Here is a 19,542-nt window from a genome sequence, read left to right on the forward strand (position 1 = left end):
TACTTAGTTTTCCCTTTCTATGAATGACAGCTGGGAGCTATGCCTAAAAAATTTATTTCATCGTATTTTACTAGATGATCGTCGATGTTCCCACATTCCCCTTCGTCTACATCAGGGTTTTCATAATTTCATAATTTCATTTGGTGGGTCGTTTTCTAGGCCAGATGGTTTATCCTCTGGTTTTTTGGTCCTGTATATTTAGCGCTAATACTTTTGGGCCTTTTAATCATCTGTCCCTGATCAATGTTACCGTTGCACAGTGGTCGGACTTGTATGGGAGCCGCGGCCATAAATACTTCTAGTGGGACTATCCCTTTGAAACTTATAACGAAAATCTAGAAAAATGTTTTAAATATATATGACAAGAATTGGCCAGATCGTACCCATATATCCTATAGCTTTCGGAGGATAAGTCGGGAAAAAAATGAAAAATAATTATACCTTTTTTGATTTTTGCATTTTTTGTTTAGTTCTTCAAGATTTAGTAATAGTTTAATATTCCCGAGTTTCGGTTTTAATATTATTGAAATCGGACAACTATATTAAATAGATTTTATTGATACGACACAGAACAGAACGCAATCGTGAAAATTGGCACTCCCAAGAAAATAAAAAGCTATTATTTTATTGAAACGAATATTAACTCAAAACATAACACAAAAATAAATACAAACGACAATTCAAACCAACAAACGTGGACAAACCACAACAAACAGGAGCAGCACGTTTTTTTATAAATTTGAGGTTAGGTTACCTTTTCGTATAATTGCAAGCCGTCGGCAACTTTCGGCACTTCAATTAAGCATTCTTATATTCTTAAAATGCTGAAGAATATTATACAAAAAGATTTGTTTGTTTGTGCCAAAGAATGCCAATCAACACTAAAACTCTAACCAAACACAGAAAAGACAAACCAAGAAAGCTCACAATTATGTTCAAAATACAATATTGATTTACACAAAACACAACACATACTAAATATACTTTTTGTTAAAAATGGAAGTTAATACCTTTATTTATAATATTAAACACTTTCATTGCACTAAAACTTGTTTTTAATAAGCTTAAAAAAATTTTTCAAGGAGAGCTTCCCTTACACGTTGCTTACGCTGAAATACCCAATGAATATCATGCTCTCTCTTTCGATGCTATTCTTGAAGAGGACAGATAAAGCAAAACAAAAAGATGAATAAATTCAAAAAGCTAGAGATTTACAAATAAGAATTGTTACATTTAAAATCAAATTTGGACTTTGATTTTTTTATTTATGGCTTATGGAACCGACCATTGTGCATAGGTGCTTGCGATGGCGCATTGTCTCGTGTCTCAGGTTCTGACAGTGATGGTCCTCCAGTCTTCAGCAGAGAACCAAGTAGCACCAGGAGGAGCTAAACATTGGCGAGGGAGCTTTATCGTCGTCGCCAAAGATAACCTTCCGCCCCAACGGTGGATGATCGGTCGAGTGGTAGTGGTGCACACCCGCACTAATGCAAAGGTTCGGTTGACGGACTTACGGACGCAGGATGAAAAGTAACGGCGAGCCCATCGTGCACTTTGCCCGTGCTGTCCTTTCAGAATTCATTCGAATCCACTTTGTCTCTCGCCCTTCAGCTTAAGCAGAAATTTAGCTTGGTGGTTAAAGTTCTAAATTTTAATTGACGTCACCGCATATTTAAAAAATATAGTTCGTGCATGAAGAGCAGCAAACATAATATGACACTTATTTGGGTATGTAATTTTTTGGAGGATCTTGTCAATGCATGTATGGTAGATTTTGTCGATATAAATTTGTATGCCATGATAATTAATGTTAATAACTAATTTAATTTTGGCCAATTTTAAACAACTGTTTTTGTCAGAAATAAAAAGTTTCCTGCTTAACATTGGCCAACGTGAAATTTTATGATCCTTTCAACCTTCCTCAAGTTTTTGGCAGTGTAAAGGGTCTAAGGCAGTCCCCTGCTACACGGTAGAATTCTTCTTCGGAGTGGAAATAACTTTGCCTGCATCTTTTTCCTCCTAGTATCTTTTCCCCCCTGGGTAAAACCACTGCTGTTATTAGGCAACTTACATACAATTTAAAGACTATTACCAGGCTGTTGCACTTAGTTTAAGTAAGGAAAATATTCCTTATATAAAAGAGATGACTGCTAATTGTCCGTTCTAGACAAAAAGTTTTTTTCCCAAGTTTTACTGCCAAAGGTTATTCACGGTTTTTCCGAATGTATTTTTGTCTGTGCTTTTAGTACACTTTATTCATAAAATTTATTAATCAAATCAGAAACAACAAATAAAAATGATTAATTGTTTTGTTATAACCCAAACCTTTACTTTTCGCAAAAAGTTTTGCAAATGCTTGAGAAAATAGCTGGTAAGGTGTACAATAAATCGAGTGGTAGCTTTAGAAGTTTAAAAAGGCAGTAATTAACAAAAAAATATGTTCAAGAAAGAAATTATTTGCATTAAACGATTCTCAAAATATTTAAAACTCAAAATATTTTTCTTTGAAAAGAATTTTTGGCTTAAAGTTTCCGTGAGGTTTCAAAAACTCCGTGAGAAAATGTTGGAAAGTAAGGAGAAGGCTAGAAAAAATAAAAACTGGATCCTAGGTCCAAAACATTTTTATTTAAAAAAAAGAATATTCACACTTTTACTTTATTTATTCATTAATAAAAATATGAACTGAAAACATTAGAAGTGCGATATAATTATTTATGTACTTATACATGTACCATAAAAATATTTTAAAATAAAATATTATGGAAACCACCGTAAAAGGTGTGAATATTGGAATAGTAGAAATGCTCGTTTTCATTTTCTTCAGTGTTGTTCTATGGTCGAGTTCAGATTTTGGTAACCGCTATACGACTATCATAACGTATTGTTTGTGGTTGAATGTAAAAATAAACTAGTCTTAGAGAATAGCGTTCTAAGATACATGATACAAAAATTACTTGCGTCTAAAACGTCAAGGGGAGTATAATAAACACTCCACACGACTACGATTCATCTATTATAATCGTTGCAAACGTTTTCATTTCCCATCGTCCAATAATGATCAAGGATGTCCTCGCTTGTGAACCGAACGTCCGGATCCGACTGAAGCATATTAGCGATTAAATCGCGCACGCCGTCGCCTATATCTGACCAGTAAGGATCGGGAAACTCATAAATTCCCGATATAATAGCGTCAAAGAGAGGTTCCTGTTGGTTGTCAAGCGCCACAAATGGCGGGAACCCGCACAGCAATATATACAAAATGATACCAGCGGCCCAAACGTCGATCTTTAGGGAGCAGAAACGAAAAAAATTAGCAAACTATTTCCCGTTCAAAAGCTATTTATTTCCCACCTTTAAACCATATCCGACTTCTAACAATATCTCTGGTGCAACATATGTGGGAGTACCACAGACAGCAAATAGAGGTTCGGTTACCTCACACGCTAATCCAAAATCAGCTAGCTTAAGTTCAAGAACGTTTCCATGTTCATCTAATTCAACCTGAAAAAATATATGATTTTAATTGTAATTCGCATCATAGATTATTATTTGTAATTGCAAGTGTCTTACTAGGAGGTTCTCCGGCTTAATATCTCGGTGTACAATGCCCATGGAATGTAGGTAAGACGTGGCGGAGCCCAAATGCCTAATCATAATCCGCGACTGACTTTCTGAAAACCGCGTCACCTTGGTAATTGCATCGAATAGATCACCACCTAAAATTAATTAAGTTATAACATACTTTTGCTGGAAAATGCTGTACAGAAATTCTCGCTTTTAACATACCACTAACATACTCCAGAACTAAATACATATTTGTATGTTGGCCCTCGTCCATTATTAGTGATATTATATGCGGATGATCTAACTTTTTCATGACTCGAACTTCTGCATCAATGTAGTGCTCCTTGCCCTTACACTTGCTTTTATCTATAATTTTCAGGGCGTAGGGATGGCCCGTTTGGCGATCCTTGATTTTGAGCACAATGGCAAAGTTACCATCGCCAATAATTTGTCCCAGTGTGTAAAGGTCCCGAATATTAGCTGGCAAATCATCGACCTCTACGCCAGTTGTTTTTAGTAAGGCCTGCTGCTCATCATCTTTAAGCGCGGGAGCTGCTTTGAACGACTCCGCATTTACCAACGGAGGATACACCTTTTTGCTTTTGACAGGCATCTTAGGTTTTGGTCCCTTGCATGTGGTCCCCGCGGTGCGCAGGGTCTTACGTATGACATTAATAGCACGTTGCTCGTCACCCTCAAGCTTAAAATCCTCCGCTATGTTAATACGCTCTGTGCCATACGCAAAAAATACGTAATCCGGCCCAAAAAAATCTGCGAGTTGGACTACTGGTGACCCTGAAAGGGTAAATACCTTTCTCACATAACCTGTATCTAGGCGAACCACTTGCGTGATGGCGGTCAGGACGTGATCGAAGCTTGGACTGTTACGCTTGTTTAGCAACAAGCGCATGATGCGTCGTGGCTTAGTGCCATTTCGTATTAGCGTAACGATACGTGGATGAACCACAATGTCAAGCTCGCTGAATCGGGAGGCAATCAACGGACTTCCATTGGCCGCTCCTCCAGCATATGCTGCAACTGACCCATTACTGGAGAGTAATCCGTTCTTAAGGGGTGAGGAAGGTCGATGAAATTTAGCCAACCGCTGATTGTTCGAGCGACTAGTGTTGGTCAGCGTCAGATTGGCCAAAGCCTGGGAACTAGTGTTATATTCTACCTTCTTAAAATTCTCATTATTGCAGGAACAAACGTAACTCTGACCGTCCTCCAACTCATCGAAAGCGGTAACCTGCCAAGGCGAAATCATAAAATTCCCTGCGAGCTTTGATATTACCGAGCAGTACTCACCTTCTTCCCACACATGCTATAGATGGAGCGAACTGCACCTGGTATCTTCACGTTCTCCTCGAGCAACCGGGTAAGGTCTTCGTAGAGACTTTCAAAGGATCGATACCGTTCGTTGGAGACAGGAATTGTTATGCCCGGATAAAAGCGATCACCGTTGCGGTAGAATTTAATCCGATGCGCCTTGCGTGTCGGCGTGCGGCTACTCGAGATGCGCTTCTTAATTTGGGCGATATTGGGTACAACGGCCAAGCATGTCGTGGAAGCAGAGCCAGTAGCGGCGCCACTTCCAATGATGTTCATTCCAGGCGTGACCGATGTGTTTGAGGAGGCACCACTTAGAGAGCCGTTTGGTTTTTCCATTATCTCACTGTCAGTTAGAGAGCCAAGAAAGTTCTTATGGTCATTGAACTCCTTATCGACCTCCGAGATTGAACTCTTAAGGCTGTCGCAGTCCCTATTACGGCTATTGAAGTCTACCTGCCGCTTTTGCTGTGGATTCAGCTGCTCGAAGAGAGTGGTTTCGGCGACGGCAACTTTGGCCACTCTCTTCTTTGGCGTAAGGTTGGGAGATGATGTTGCAGAAACAGATGCTTGGAGGGAAGAGACCACGGTGGTGGTGCAACGCAGGTTATTCACCTTTACTGTCTGTAATTCCATGCTGGAGGAATAGAACAAGGGATAAGCAAATATTGTATGCGCGTGTTCATTACAAAATTATAGGTGCTTTTAGCTGAATACCCTTGTTGATTAATTTCTTTAATTTTTGTTTTGTTTTTGTTCTGTGTTGTTTTTGAAATGGTTTTTCCCTCGTACTAACTGTCAAGCTACGAATTTTACTTGTACTTGCAGTATTGGGTTTTTAATAGAACAGCTAAACAGAGCTTCGCCTTAAAAAAATATGAGATGGAAAACATTAAATATAAACGAAGTTTTGTGTCTTATATGAAATAGTTAAACATCAAAAGTATAATATGTTCAATAAATTTACGTTTTTTGAAAACTATCAAGAAATATATACAGGGGTGGTCAAATGAAAAAATGCTTATAAATTGAGTAAATATTTATGATTACCCCTGTATACTAGCAATTTTAATAAAAGCGTTTATTGTATTCCTTCGAAAGTATAAATATTCATAATCAGGATACTCAGCAGTGCCGATCGACAAATAGTCAATAACCTCACGTCACAGCTAGAAAATAGGTCCTCTCTGTTGATTTCAGTACAAATAGAATTGCAATGAAGGCCATCTAATAGTGCCATACTTATTTAACTATTATCTGATAGTTTTCGTTTCTTGTTTTGCTTTTATTGATTCTTTTTGTTTTTAAATAAAAATAAAATGGAACATATATATAAGAACGGGACGGATCGGACGACTGTTATAAAAAAATAACTTAATTTTGTTTAAATTAATACGAATATATCCAGAGATGTAGAGCCTTACTTCAGGTTTCCAAACAAAACGAGAAAGAAAGAAAACTTCGGCAAGCCGAAGTTCATATACCCTTGCAGCTATTGCAAAAATTAAACATTTTTGAAAACATTAAAATTATGATTTACTTGCGTATATGTTTAAAAACATGATGATGATTTGCAGCTCAATTATTTGATAGTTATTTTATATACTTTTATTATTTCTATGGGTCGTCTGATTTTGATAAAATTTAAACCATAATTCTGAAATATTTAACCATTGCTATATGTCGAAGAACTTTACAAAAAATTAAAAAACAGAAAAGTTATATTTTTTTTCATTTATTTTTCCGATTGTTCCTGTAGGAGCTATATGCTATTGTCGTCCGATTTTGATAAAATTTAAATCGTAAATCGGAAATATTTAACCATTACCGATTTTTCCGAGCTATATGCTATAGTCGTCCGATCCGGCTCGTTCCGACTTATATACTACCTGAAATAAAAAGACAACTTTTGGGAAAGTTTCATGCAGATAGTTTTAAAACTGAGAGACTAGTTTGAATATAAACGGACGGACAGAAGGACAGACGGACATGGCTAGTTCGACTTTCCTAGTGATGCTGATCAAGAATATATATACTGTATAGGGTCGGAAATGTCTCCTTCATTGCGTTGCAAACTTCTGACTGAAATTGTAATATCCTCTGCAAGGGTATAAAAACAGTGGAGTCAATTGCATAAATCAATTAGCACGCTCGGGTAATACAGACATACAAATCGTTTTTTCATATACATTAAAATCACAGCTTACTTAAACCAAACACCATCCAAAACTTTAACGACCTATAAAATCTAAACTGAACCGTCTCCCTTTGGGATAAGATCTCGTTTTTTTGGCATAAAAGCTAATTTTCGAAGTTTCTAAATAAAAAAATCAATACTATTTAATTTTAATATCAATAAATATAAAATAAAATTATACGCGCTACGTATTATTATTTTTCGTAATCAATAGAATCGATTAATGGCCTCATAGTAAAAGATGCGCTTTTTTTACTCCAACTTTTTTGACGACGTACAAAGTTTTCCAAAATTAATAAAAAATACAAAATATGGAAAACCAACGTCAAGGTGTGTTTTAACACTAGTTAAATTTTGTCATTACTGTTTGTTTTGTCTAATTATTACTGGTTTGGTATTTATACATTTTAGCCGAAATTTAAAAAAAGTTCATTTTGATCTGTTAAGTTTTAGGTTTAAGTCCACGCGAATCAACGCAAGGTTTTTATTGTAAATGTATTGACAAAATAAGAAAGAATCAAGTGCTATTGTTCCAATTTAATCCATATAAAAAAAAAACAATTAAAAGCTATTTACTTGTTTATTTACTCAGCGTTGCTGGACGTCTGGACAAGCACGCACAACAAAATCCTCTCAAAAGAGTTGTAGCGACCATTCACACAGGCACCCCCTGATTCAAAAACAGCTGATCGGCCTACTAGAAGTAAACAAACCTTAATAGATGAATATAACACAAAATTCAATTTTACTGTCAAACAAAATGGATATTAACACAAAACATAATACAATTTGGACATTCGCAATTGGAAAGTTTTTCCATGATCCATCCATTAATTTCTGCTGGATTTCCACAAAAATATGAGTGCTTTCCGCGTCAATTGTAGGTAGTCCAGCCTTTTGCCCCGCAGGTCAAATGAAAGCCAATACCTTCCTATTTTCCATATTATAGAGTTGGCATTTGTTAATTTAATTACCAAATTAATTGCCAAAATGCATCTCCAAAAAATCACAAAATAGCCAATCAAAAATAATCTAAATACTTAAAAAATACTGAGTCACAACGGAATGTACAGCATACTACTCGCAACAGCGAGTATATATATATAACACCTGTTTTTTATTTTCACTTCTGATGAACCTGCAAAAAGTTCTGCTGCCAAGTTTTAAATATTTTTTTTAAATTTCAATCAATTTTTTTATTGATCAGGTTTCTTTAAATTAAAAAAAAATATTATATTCAATCATCAAACAATTTCAAGAGCCATACCATGGAGGAGTTCAGCTCGCCTGTATACTAGCTGAATGCGGCCTATAATGCATTCAATCCCGCAAATATTATGACAAATGATGGGGCTATAAAGGAACATAATTGATTCATTCATTCCTAATTTTTTTTAACTATACGATTTTAGGTAAGTGCGAGCAAGACAAAGGTATGACGATTCCAATGAATGAAGAAAATTGACAGAACCCGATACCCGATAGTAAAAAATACTAGACTGCATTGGGTAAAAAAAAAACATGACTGGGCAAAATTGTATTTAAAAAGTAAAATTTTGCTCATTCATTGGAGTTGACGACAAAACGGATGGAAACAGCGAGACCACGGCTCTTATTGAGTCATCTATACTATACAAATAACAAGAAAGCAAACTTCGGCAAACTGAAGTTCATATACCCTTGCGGCTATTGCAAGAATTAAACATTTTTGAAAACATTAAAATTATGATTTACTTGCGTATATGTTTAAAAACATTGAAGCTATGATGATTTGCAGCTCAATTATTTGATAGTTATTTATTATATTTGTATTATTGTATATATATTTATATTATTTCTATGGGAGCTATATGATATAGTTGTCCGATTTTGATAAAATTTAAACCATAATTCTGAAATATTTAACCATTGCTATATGTCGAAGAACTAAACAAAAAATTAAAAAACAGAAAAGTTGTAATTTTTTTCATTTATTTTTCCGATTGTTCCTGTGGGAGTTTTATGCTATTGTCGTCCGATTTTGATGAAATTTAAATCGTAAATCGGAAATATTTAACCATTACTGAATGTCGAAGAACTAAACAAAAAATTAAGAAACAGAAAAGTTATAATTTTTTTTCATTTATTTTTCCGATTGTTCCTATGGGAGCTATATGTTATAGTCGTCCGATCCGGCTCGTTCCGACTTATATACTACCTGAAATAAAAAGACAACTTTTGGGAAAGTTTCATGCAGACAGTTTTAAAACTGAGAGACTAGTTTGAATATAAACGGACGGACAGAAGGACAGACGGACATGGCTAGTTCGACTTTCCTAGTGATGCTGATCATGAATGATCGGAAATGTCTCCTTCATTGCGTTGCAAAAATCTGACTGAAATTGTAATATCCTCTGCAAGGGTATAAAAACAGTGGAGTCAATTGCATAAATCAATAAGCACGCTCGGGTAATACAGACATACAAATCGTTTTTTCATATACAGTAAAATCACAGCTTACTTAAACCAAACACCATCCAAAACTTTAACGACCTATAAAATTTAAACTGAACCGTCTCCCTTTGGGATAAGATCTCGTTTTTTTTGGCATAAAAGCTAATTTGCGAAGTTTCTAAATAAAAAAAACAATACTAATTAATTTTAATATCAATAAATATAAAATAAAATTATACGCGCTACGTATTATTATTTTTCATAATCAATAGAATCGATTAATGGCCTCATAGTAAAAGATGGGCTTTTTTTACTCCAACTTTTTTGACGACGTACAAAGTTTTCCAAAATTAATAAAAAATACAAAATATGGAAAACCAACGTCAAGGTGTGTTTTAACACTAGTTAAGTTTTGTCATTACTGTTTGTTTTGTCTAATTATTACTGGTTTGGTATTTATACATTTTAGCCGAAAATTAAAAAAAGTTCATTTTGATCTGTTAAGTTTTAGGTTTAAATCCACGCGAATCAACGCAAGGTTTTTATTGTAAATGTATTGACAAAATAAGAAAGAATCAAGTGCTATTGTTCCAATTTAACCCATATAAAAAAAAAAAAACAATTAAAAGCTATTTACTTGTTTATTTACTCAGCGTAGCTGGACGTCTGGACAAGCACGCACAACAAAATCCTCTCAAAAGAGTTGTAGCGACCATTCACACAGGCACCCCCTGATTCAAAAACAGCTGATCGGCCTACTGGAAGTAAACAAACCCTAATAGAAGAATATAACACAAAATTCAATTTTACTTTCAAACAAAATGGATATTAACGCAAAACATAATACAATTTGGACATTCGCAAGTGGAAAGTTTTTCCATGATCCATCCATTAATTTCTGCTGGATTTCCACAAAAATATGAGTGCTTTCCGCGTCAATTGTAGGTAGTCCAGCCTTTTGCCCCGCAGGTCAAATGAAAGCCAATACCTTCCTATTTTCCATATTATAGAGTTGGCATTTGTTAATTGAATAACCAAATTAATTCCCAAAATGCATCTCCAAAAAATCACAAAATAGCCAATCAAAAATAATCTAAATACTTAAAAAATACTGAGTCACAACGGAATGTACAGCATACTACTCGCAACAGCGAGTATATATATATAACACCTGTTTTTTATTTTCACTTCTGATGAACCAGCAAAAAGTTCTGCTGCCAAGTTTTAAATATTTTTTTTAAATTTCAATCAATTTTTTTATTGATCAGGTTTCTTTAAATTAAAAAAAAATATTATATTCAATCATCAAACAATTTCAAGAGCCATACCATGGAGGAGTTCAGCTCGCCTGTATACTAGCTGAATGCGGCCTATAATGCATTCAATCCCGCAAATATTATGACAAATGATGGGGCTATAAAGGAACATAATTGATTCATTCATTCCTAATTTTTTTTAACTATACGATTTTAGGTAAGTGCGAGCAAGACAAAGGTATGACGATTCCAATGAATGAAGAAAATTGACAGAACCCGATACCCGATAGTAAAAAATACTAGACTGCATTGGGTAAAAAAATAAAAAAAACATGACTGGGCAAAATTGTATTTAAAAAGTAAAATTTTGCTCATTCATTGGAGTTGACGACAAAACGGATGGAAACAGCGAGACCACGGCTCTTATTGAGTCATCTATACTATACAAATAACAAGAAAGCAAACTTCGGCAAACCGAAGTTCATATACCCTTGCAGCTATTGCAAGAATTAAACATTTTTGAAAACATTAAAATTATGATTTACTTGCGTATATGTTTAAAAACATTGAAGCTATGATGATTTGCAGCTCAACTATTTGATAGTTATTTATTATATTTGTATTATTTTATATATTTGTATTATTTCTATGGGAGCTATATGATATAGTTGTCCGATTTTGATAAAATTTAAACCATAATTCTGAAATATTTAACCATTGCTATATGTCGAAGAACTAAACAAAAAATTAAAAAACAGAAAAGTTATAATTTTTTTTCATTTATTTTTCCGATTGTTCCTGTGGGAGCTATATGCTATTGTCGTCCGATTTTGATGAAATTTAAATCGTAAATCGGAAATATTTAACCATTACTGAATGTCGAAGAACTAAACAAAAAATTAAGAAACAGAAAAGTTATATTTTTTTTTCATTTATTTTTCCGATTGTTCCTATGGGAGCTATATGCTATAGTCGTCCGATCCGGCTCGTTCCGACTTATATACTACCTGAAATAAAAAGACAACTTTTGGGAAAGTTTCATGCAGATACTTTTAAAACGGAGAGACTAGTTTGAATATAAACGGACGGACGGAAGGACAGACGGACATGGCTAGTTCGACTTTCCTAGTGATGCTGATCATGAATGATCGGAAATGTCTCCTTCATTGCGTTGCAAAAATCTGACTGAAATTGTAATATCCTCTGCAAGGGTATAAAAACAGTGGAGTCAATTGCATAAATCAATTAGCACGCTCGGGTAATACAGACATACAAATCGTTTTTTCATATACAGTAAAATCACAGCTTACTTAAACCAAACACCATCCAAAACTTTAACGACCTATAATATTTAAACTGAACCTCAGTTTTAAAGCTATCTGCATGAAACTTTCCCAAAAGTTGTCTTTCTATTGCAGGTAGTATATAAGTCGGAACGAGCCGGATCGGAAACAGAAAAGTTATAATTTTTTTTCATTTATTTTTCCGATTGTTCCTATGGGAGCTATATGTTATAGTCGTCCGATCCGGCTCGTTCCGACTTATATACTACCTGAAATAAAAAGACAACTTTTGGGAAAGTTTCATGCAGACAGTTTTAAAACTGAGAGACTAGTTTGAATATAAACGGACGGACAGAAGGACAGACGGACATGGCTAGTTCGACTTTCCTAGTGATGCTGATCATGAATGATCGGAAATGTCTCCTTCATTGCGTTGCAAAAATCTGACTGAAATTGTAATATCCTCTGCAAGGGTATAAAAACAGTGGAGTCAATTGCATAAATCAATAAGCACGCTCGGGTAATACAGACATACAAATCGTTTTTTCATATACAGTAAAATCACAGCTTACTTAAACCAAACACCATCCAAAACTTTAACGACCTATAAAATTTAAACTGAACCGTCTCCCTTTGGGATAAGATCTCGTTTTTTTTGGCATAAAAGCTAATTTGCGAAGTTTCTAAATAAAAAAAACAATACTAATTAATTTTAATATCAATAAATATAAAATAAAATTATACGCGCTACGTATTATTATTTTTCATAATCAATAGAATCGATTAATGGCCTCATAGTAAAAGATGGGCTTTTTTTACTCCAACTTTTTTGACGACGTACAAAGTTTTCCAAAATTAATAAAAAATACAAAATATGGAAAACCAACGTCAAGGTGTGTTTTAACACTAGTTAAGTTTTGTCATTACTGTTTGTTTTGTCTAATTATTACTGGTTTGGTATTTATACATTTTAGCCGAAAATTAAAAAAAGTTCATTTTGATCTGTTAAGTTTTAGGTTTAAATCCACGCGAATCAACGCAAGGTTTTTATTGTAAATGTATTGACAAAATAAGAAAGAATCAAGTGCTATTGTTCCAATTTAACCCATATAAAAAAAAAAAAACAATTAAAAGCTATTTACTTGTTTATTTACTCAGCGTAGCTGGACGTCTGGACAAGCACGCACAACAAAATCCTCTCAAAAGAGTTGTAGCGACCATTCACACAGGCACCCCCTGATTCAAAAACAGCTGATCGGCCTACTGGAAGTAAACAAACCCTAATAGAAGAATATAACACAAAATTCAATTTTACTTTCAAACAAAATGGATATTAACGCAAAACATAATACAATTTGGACATTCGCAAGTGGAAAGTTTTTCCATGATCCATCCATTAATTTCTGCTGGATTTCCACAAAAATATGAGTGCTTTCCGCGTCAATTGTAGGTAGTCCAGCCTTTTGCCCCGCAGGTCAAATGAAAGCCAATACCTTCCTATTTTCCATATTATAGAGTTGGCATTTGTTAATTGAATAACCAAATTAATTCCCAAAATGCATCTCCAAAAAATCACAAAATAGCCAATCAAAAATAATCTAAATACTTAAAAAATACTGAGTCACAACGGAATGTACAGCATACTACTCGCAACAGCGAGTATATATATATAACACCTGTTTTTTATTTTCAAATCTGATGAACCGGCAAAAAGTTCTGCTGCCAAGTTTTAAATATTTTTTTTAAATTTCAATCAATTTTTTTATTGATCAGGTTTCTTTAAATTAAAAAAAAATATTATATTCAATCATCAAACAATTTCAAGAGCCATACCATGGAGGAGTTCAGCTCGCCTGTATACTAGCTGAATGCGGCCTATAATGCATTCAATCCCGCAAATATTATGACAAATGACGGGGCTATAAAGGAACATAATTGATTCATTCATTCCTAATTTTTTTTAACTATACGATTTTAGGTAAGTGCGAGCAAGACAAAGGTATGACGATTCCAATGAATGAAGAAAATTGACAGAACCCGATACCCGATAGTAAAAAATACTAGACTGCATTGGGTAAAAAAAAATCATGACTGGGCAAAATTGTATTTAAAAAGTAAAATTTTGCTCATTCATTGGAGTTGACGACAAAACGGATGGAAACAGCGAGACCACGGCTCTTATTGAGTCATCTATACTATACATATAACAAGAAAGCAAACTTCGGCAAACCGAAGTTCATATACCCTTGCAGCTATTGCAAGAATTAAACATTTTTGAAAACATTAAAATTATGATTTACTTGCGTATATGTTTAAAAACATTGAAGCTATGATGATTTGCAGCTCAACTATTTGATAGTTATTTATTATATTTGTATTATTTTATATATTTGTATTATTTCTATGGGAGCTATATGATATAGTTGTCCGATTTTGATAAAATTTAAACCATAATTCTGAAATATTTAACCATTGCTATATGTCGAAGAACTAAACAAAAAATTAAAAAACAGAAAAGTTATAATTTTTTTTCATTTATTTTTCCGATTGTTCCTGTGGGAGCTATATGCTATTGTCGTCCGATTTTGATGAAATTTAAATCGTAAATCGGAAATATTTAACCATTACTGAATGTCGAAGAACTAAACAAAAAATTAAGAAACAGAAAAGTTATATTTTTTTTTCATTTATTTTTCCGATTGTTCCTATGGGAGCTATATGCTATAGTCGTCCGATCCGGCTCGTTCCGACTTATATACTACCTGAAATAAAAAGACAACTTTTGGGAAAGTTTCATGCAGATACTTTTAAAACGGAGAGACTAGTTTGAATATAAACGGACGGACAGAAGGACAGACGGACATGGCTAGTTCGACTTTCCTAGTGATGCTGATCAAGAATATATATACTGTATAGGGTCGGAAATGTCTCCTTCATTGCGTTGCAAACTTCTGACTGAAATTGTAATATCCTCTGCAAGGGTATAAAACCAGTGGAGTCAATTGCATAAATCAATTAGCACGCTCGGGTAATACAGACATACAAATCGTTTTTTCATATACAGTAAAATCACAGCTTACTTAAACCAAACACCATCCAAAACTTTAACGACCTATAATATTTAAACTGAACCGTCTCCCTTTGGGATAAGATCTCGTTTTTTTGGCATAAAAGCTAATTTTCGAAGATTCTAAATAAAAAAAACAATACTAGTTAATTTTAATATCAATAAATATAAAATAAAATTATACGCGCTACGTATTATTATTTTTCATAATCAAAAGAATCGATTAATGGCCTCATAGTAAAAGATGCGCTTTTTTACTCCAACTTTTTTGACGACGTACAAAGTTTTCCAAAATTAATAAAAAATACAAAATATGGAAAACCAACGTCAAGGTGTGTTTTAACACTAGTTAAATTTTGTCATTACTATTTGTTTTGTCTAATTATTACTGGTTTGGTATTTATACATTTTAGCCGAAAATTAAAAAAAGTTCATTTTGATCTGTTAAGTTTTAGGGTTAAATCCACGCGAATCAACGCAAGGTTTTTATTGTAAATGTATTGACAAAATAAGAAAGAATCAAGTGCTATTGTTCCAATTTAACCCATATAAAACAAAAAAAAACCATTAAAAGCTATTTACTTGTTTATTTACTCAGCGTTGCTGGACGTCTGGACAAGCACGCACAACAAAATCCTCTCAAAAGAGTTGTAGCGACCATTCACACAGGCACCCCCTGATTCAAAAACAGCTGATCGGCCTACTAGAAGTAAACAAACCTTAATAGAAGAATATAACACAAAATTCAATTTTACTGTCAAACAAAATGGATATTAACACAAAACATAATACAATTTGGACATTCGCAATTGGAAAGTTTTTCCATGATCCATCCATTAATTTCTGCTGGATTTCCACAAAAATATGAGTGCTTTCCGCGTCAATTGTAGGTAGTCCAGCCTTTTTCCCCGCAGGTCAAATGAAAGCCAATACCTTCCTATTTTCCATATTATAGAGTTGGCATTTGTTAATTGAATAACCAAATTAATTCCCAAAATGCATCTCCAAAAAATCACAAAATAGCCAATCAAAAATAATCTAAATACTTAAAAAATACTGAGTCACAACGGAATGTACAGCATACTACTCGCAACAGCGAGTATATATATATAACACCTGTTTTTTATTTTCACTTCTGATGAACCTGCAAAAAGTTCTGCTGCCAAGTTTTAAATATTTTTATACCCTTGCAGAGGGTATTATAATTTCAGTCAGAAGTTTGCAACGCAGTGAAGGAGACATCTCCGACCCTATAAAGTATATATATTCTTGATCAGCATCACTAGTTGAGTCGATCTAGTCATGTCCGTCTGTCCGTCTGTCCGTCTGTCAGTCTGTCCGTCTGTCCGTCCGTTTATATGCAAACTAGTCTCTCAGTTTTAAAGCTATCTGCATGAAACTTTCCCAAAAGTTGTCTTTCTATTGCAGGTAGTATATAAGTCGGAACGAGCCGGATCGGACGACTATTGCATATAGCTCCCATAGGAACAATCGGAAAAATAAATGAAAAAAAATTAGAACTTTGCTGTTTTTTAATTTTTTGTTTAGTTCTTCGACATTTAGTTATGGTAAAATATTTCCGATTTACGGTTTAAATTTCATAAAAATCGGACGACTATAGCATATAGCTCCCATAGGAACAATCGGAAAAATAAATGAAAAAAAATTAGAACTTTGCTGCTTTTTAATTTTTTGTTTAGTTCTTCGAGATATAGTAATGGTTAAATATTTCAGAGTTACGTTTTAAATTTCATCAAAATCGGACGACTATAGCATATAGCTCCCATGGGAACAATCGGAAAAATAAATGAAAAAAATTATAACTTTTCTGTTTTTTAATTTTTTGTTTAGTTCTTCAACATATGGTAATGTTTATTTATTTCAGAATTATGGTTTAAATTTTATCAAAATCGGACGTCTATATCATATAGCTCCCATAGAAATAATAAAAATATATAAAATAACTATCTAATAATTGAGCTGCAAATCATCATAGTTTCAATGTTTTTCAGCATATACTCAAGTAAATCATAATTTAAATATTTCAAAAGTATTTAATTCATGCAATAGCTGCAAGGGTATATGAACTTCGGCTTGCCGAAGTTTGCTTTCTTTCTTGTTTCATTTATTTTTCCGATTGTTCCTGTGGGCGCTATATGCTATTGTCGTCCGATTTTGATGAAATTTAAATCGTAAATCGGAAATATTTAACCATTACTGAATGTCGAAGAACTAAACAAAAAATTAAGAAACAGAAAAGTTATATTTTTTTTTTCATTTATTTTTCCGATTGTTCCTATGGGAGCTATATGCTATAGTCGTCCGATCCGGCTCGTTCCGACTTATATACTACCTGAAATAAAAAGACAACTTTTGGGAAAGTTTCATGCAGATACTTTTAAAACGGAGAGACTAGTTTGAATATAAACGGACGGACATGGCTAGTTCGACTTTCCTAGTGATGCTGATCAAGAATATATATACTGTATAGGGTCGGAAATGTCTCCTTCATTGCGTTGCAAATATTCTGACTGAAATTGTAATATCCTCTGCAAGGGTATAAAAACAGTGGAGTCAATTGCATAAATCAATTAGCACGCTCGGGTAATACAGACATACAAATCGTTTTTTCATATACAGTAAAATCACAGCTTACTTAAACCAAACACCATCCAAAACTTTAACGACCTATAATATTTAAACTGAACCGTCTCCCTTTGGGATAAGATCTCGTTTTTTTGGCATAAAAGCTAATTTTCGAAGATTCTAAATAAAAAAAAACAATACTAATTAATTTTAATATCAATAAATATTAAATAAAATTATACGCGCTACGTATTATTATTTTTCATAATCAAAAGAATCGATTAATGGCCTCATAGTAAAAGATGCGCTTTTTTTACTCCAACTTTTTTGACGACGTACAAAGTTTTCCAAAATTAATAAAAAATACAAAATATGGAAAACCAACGTCAAGGTGTGTTTTAACACTAGTTAAATTTTGTCATTACTGTTTGTTTTGTCTAATTATTACTGGTTTGGTATTTATACATTTTAGCCGAAAATTAAAAAAAGTTCATTTTGATCTGTTAAGTTTTAGGTTTAAATCCACGCGAATCAACGCAAGGTTTTTATTGTAAATGTATTGACAAAATAAGAAAGAATCAAGTGCTATTGTTCCAATTTAATCCATATATAAAAAAAAAACCATTAAAAGCTATTTACTTGTTTATTTACTCAGCGTTGCTGGACGTCTGGACAAGCACGCACAACAAAATCCTCTCAAAAGAGTTGTAGCGACCATTCACACAGGCACCCCCTGATTCAAAAAGAGCTGATCGGCCTACTAGAAGTAAACAAACCTTAATAGAAGAATATAACACAAAGTTCAATTTTACTGTCAAACAAAATGGATATTAACAGAAAACATAATACAATTTGGACATTCGCAAGTGGAAAGTTTTTCCATGATCCATCCATTAATTTCTGCTGGATTTCCACAAAAATATAAGTGCTTTCCGCGTCAATTGTAGGTAGTCCAGCCTTTTGCCCCGCAGGTCAAATGAAAGCCAATACCTTCCTATTTTCCATATTATAGAGTTTGCATTTGTTAATTTAATTACCAAATTAATTCCCAAAATGCATCTCCAAAAAATCACAAAATAGCCAATCAAAAATAATCTAAATACTTAAAAAATACTGAGTCACAACGGAATGTACAGCATACTACTCGCAACAGCGAGTATATATATATAACACCTGTTTTTTATTTTCACTTCTGATGAACCTGCAAAAAGTTCTGCTGCCAAGTTTTAAATATTTTTTTTAAATTTCAATCAATTTTTTTATTGATCAGGTTTCTTTAAATTAAAAAAAATATTATATTCAATCATCAAAAAATTTCAAGAGCCATACCATGGAGGAGTTCAGCTCGCCTGTATACTAGCTGAATGCGGCCTATAATGCATTCAATCCCGCAAATATTATGACAAATGATGGGGCTATAAAGGAACATAATTGATTCATTCATTCCTAATTTTTTTTAACTATACGATTTTAGGTAAGTGCGAGCAAGACAAAGGTATGACGATTCCAATGAATGTAGAAAATTGACAGAACCCGATACCCGATAGTAAAAAATACTAGACTGAATTGGGTAAAAAAAATGCCATTTGATAAAATACCACCAGGGTCTTTACATGACTGGGCAAAATTTGGTATTAAAAAGTAAAATTTTGCTCATTCATTGGAGTCGACGACAAAACGGATGGAAACAGCGAGACCACGGCTCTAATTGAGTCATCTATACTATACAAATAACAAGAAAGCAAACTTCGGCAAACCGAAGTTCATATACCCTTGCAGCTATTGCAAGAATTAAACATTTTTGAAAACATTAAAATTATGATTTAC

The 19,542-nt window shown here is 33.6% G+C and overlaps 1 protein-coding gene across 1 annotated transcript in view; it reads right to left on the reverse strand.

The window, feature by feature from the left end:
- Positions 1-2,641: 2,641 nt before the first annotated feature.
- LOC108137722 (serine/threonine-protein kinase GA29083) overlaps positions 2,642-19,542 on the reverse strand; it is a 39,385-nt gene continuing 22,484 nt past the window's right edge. Inside the window, exons 2-6 of the mRNA XM_041707807.1 lie at positions 4,873-5,530; positions 3,787-4,813; positions 3,571-3,716; positions 3,352-3,501; positions 2,642-3,285 (exon numbers count right to left, since the gene is read on the reverse strand). Of these exons, the coding sequence (XP_041563741.1) occupies positions 3,007-3,285; positions 3,352-3,501; positions 3,571-3,716; positions 3,787-4,813; positions 4,873-5,529 (2,259 nt within the window). The 5' untranslated portion in view covers position 5,530 and the 3' untranslated portion in view covers positions 2,642-3,006. The remainder of the gene's footprint in view (positions 3,286-3,351; positions 3,502-3,570; positions 3,717-3,786; positions 4,814-4,872; positions 5,531-19,542) is intronic.

Source organism: Drosophila elegans, unplaced genomic scaffold, assembly GCF_018152505.1.
Source record: "Drosophila elegans isolate 14027-0461.03 unplaced genomic scaffold, ASM1815250v1 contig_184, whole genome shotgun sequence".
Classification (NCBI taxonomy): Eukaryota; Metazoa; Arthropoda; class Insecta; order Diptera; family Drosophilidae; genus Drosophila; species Drosophila elegans.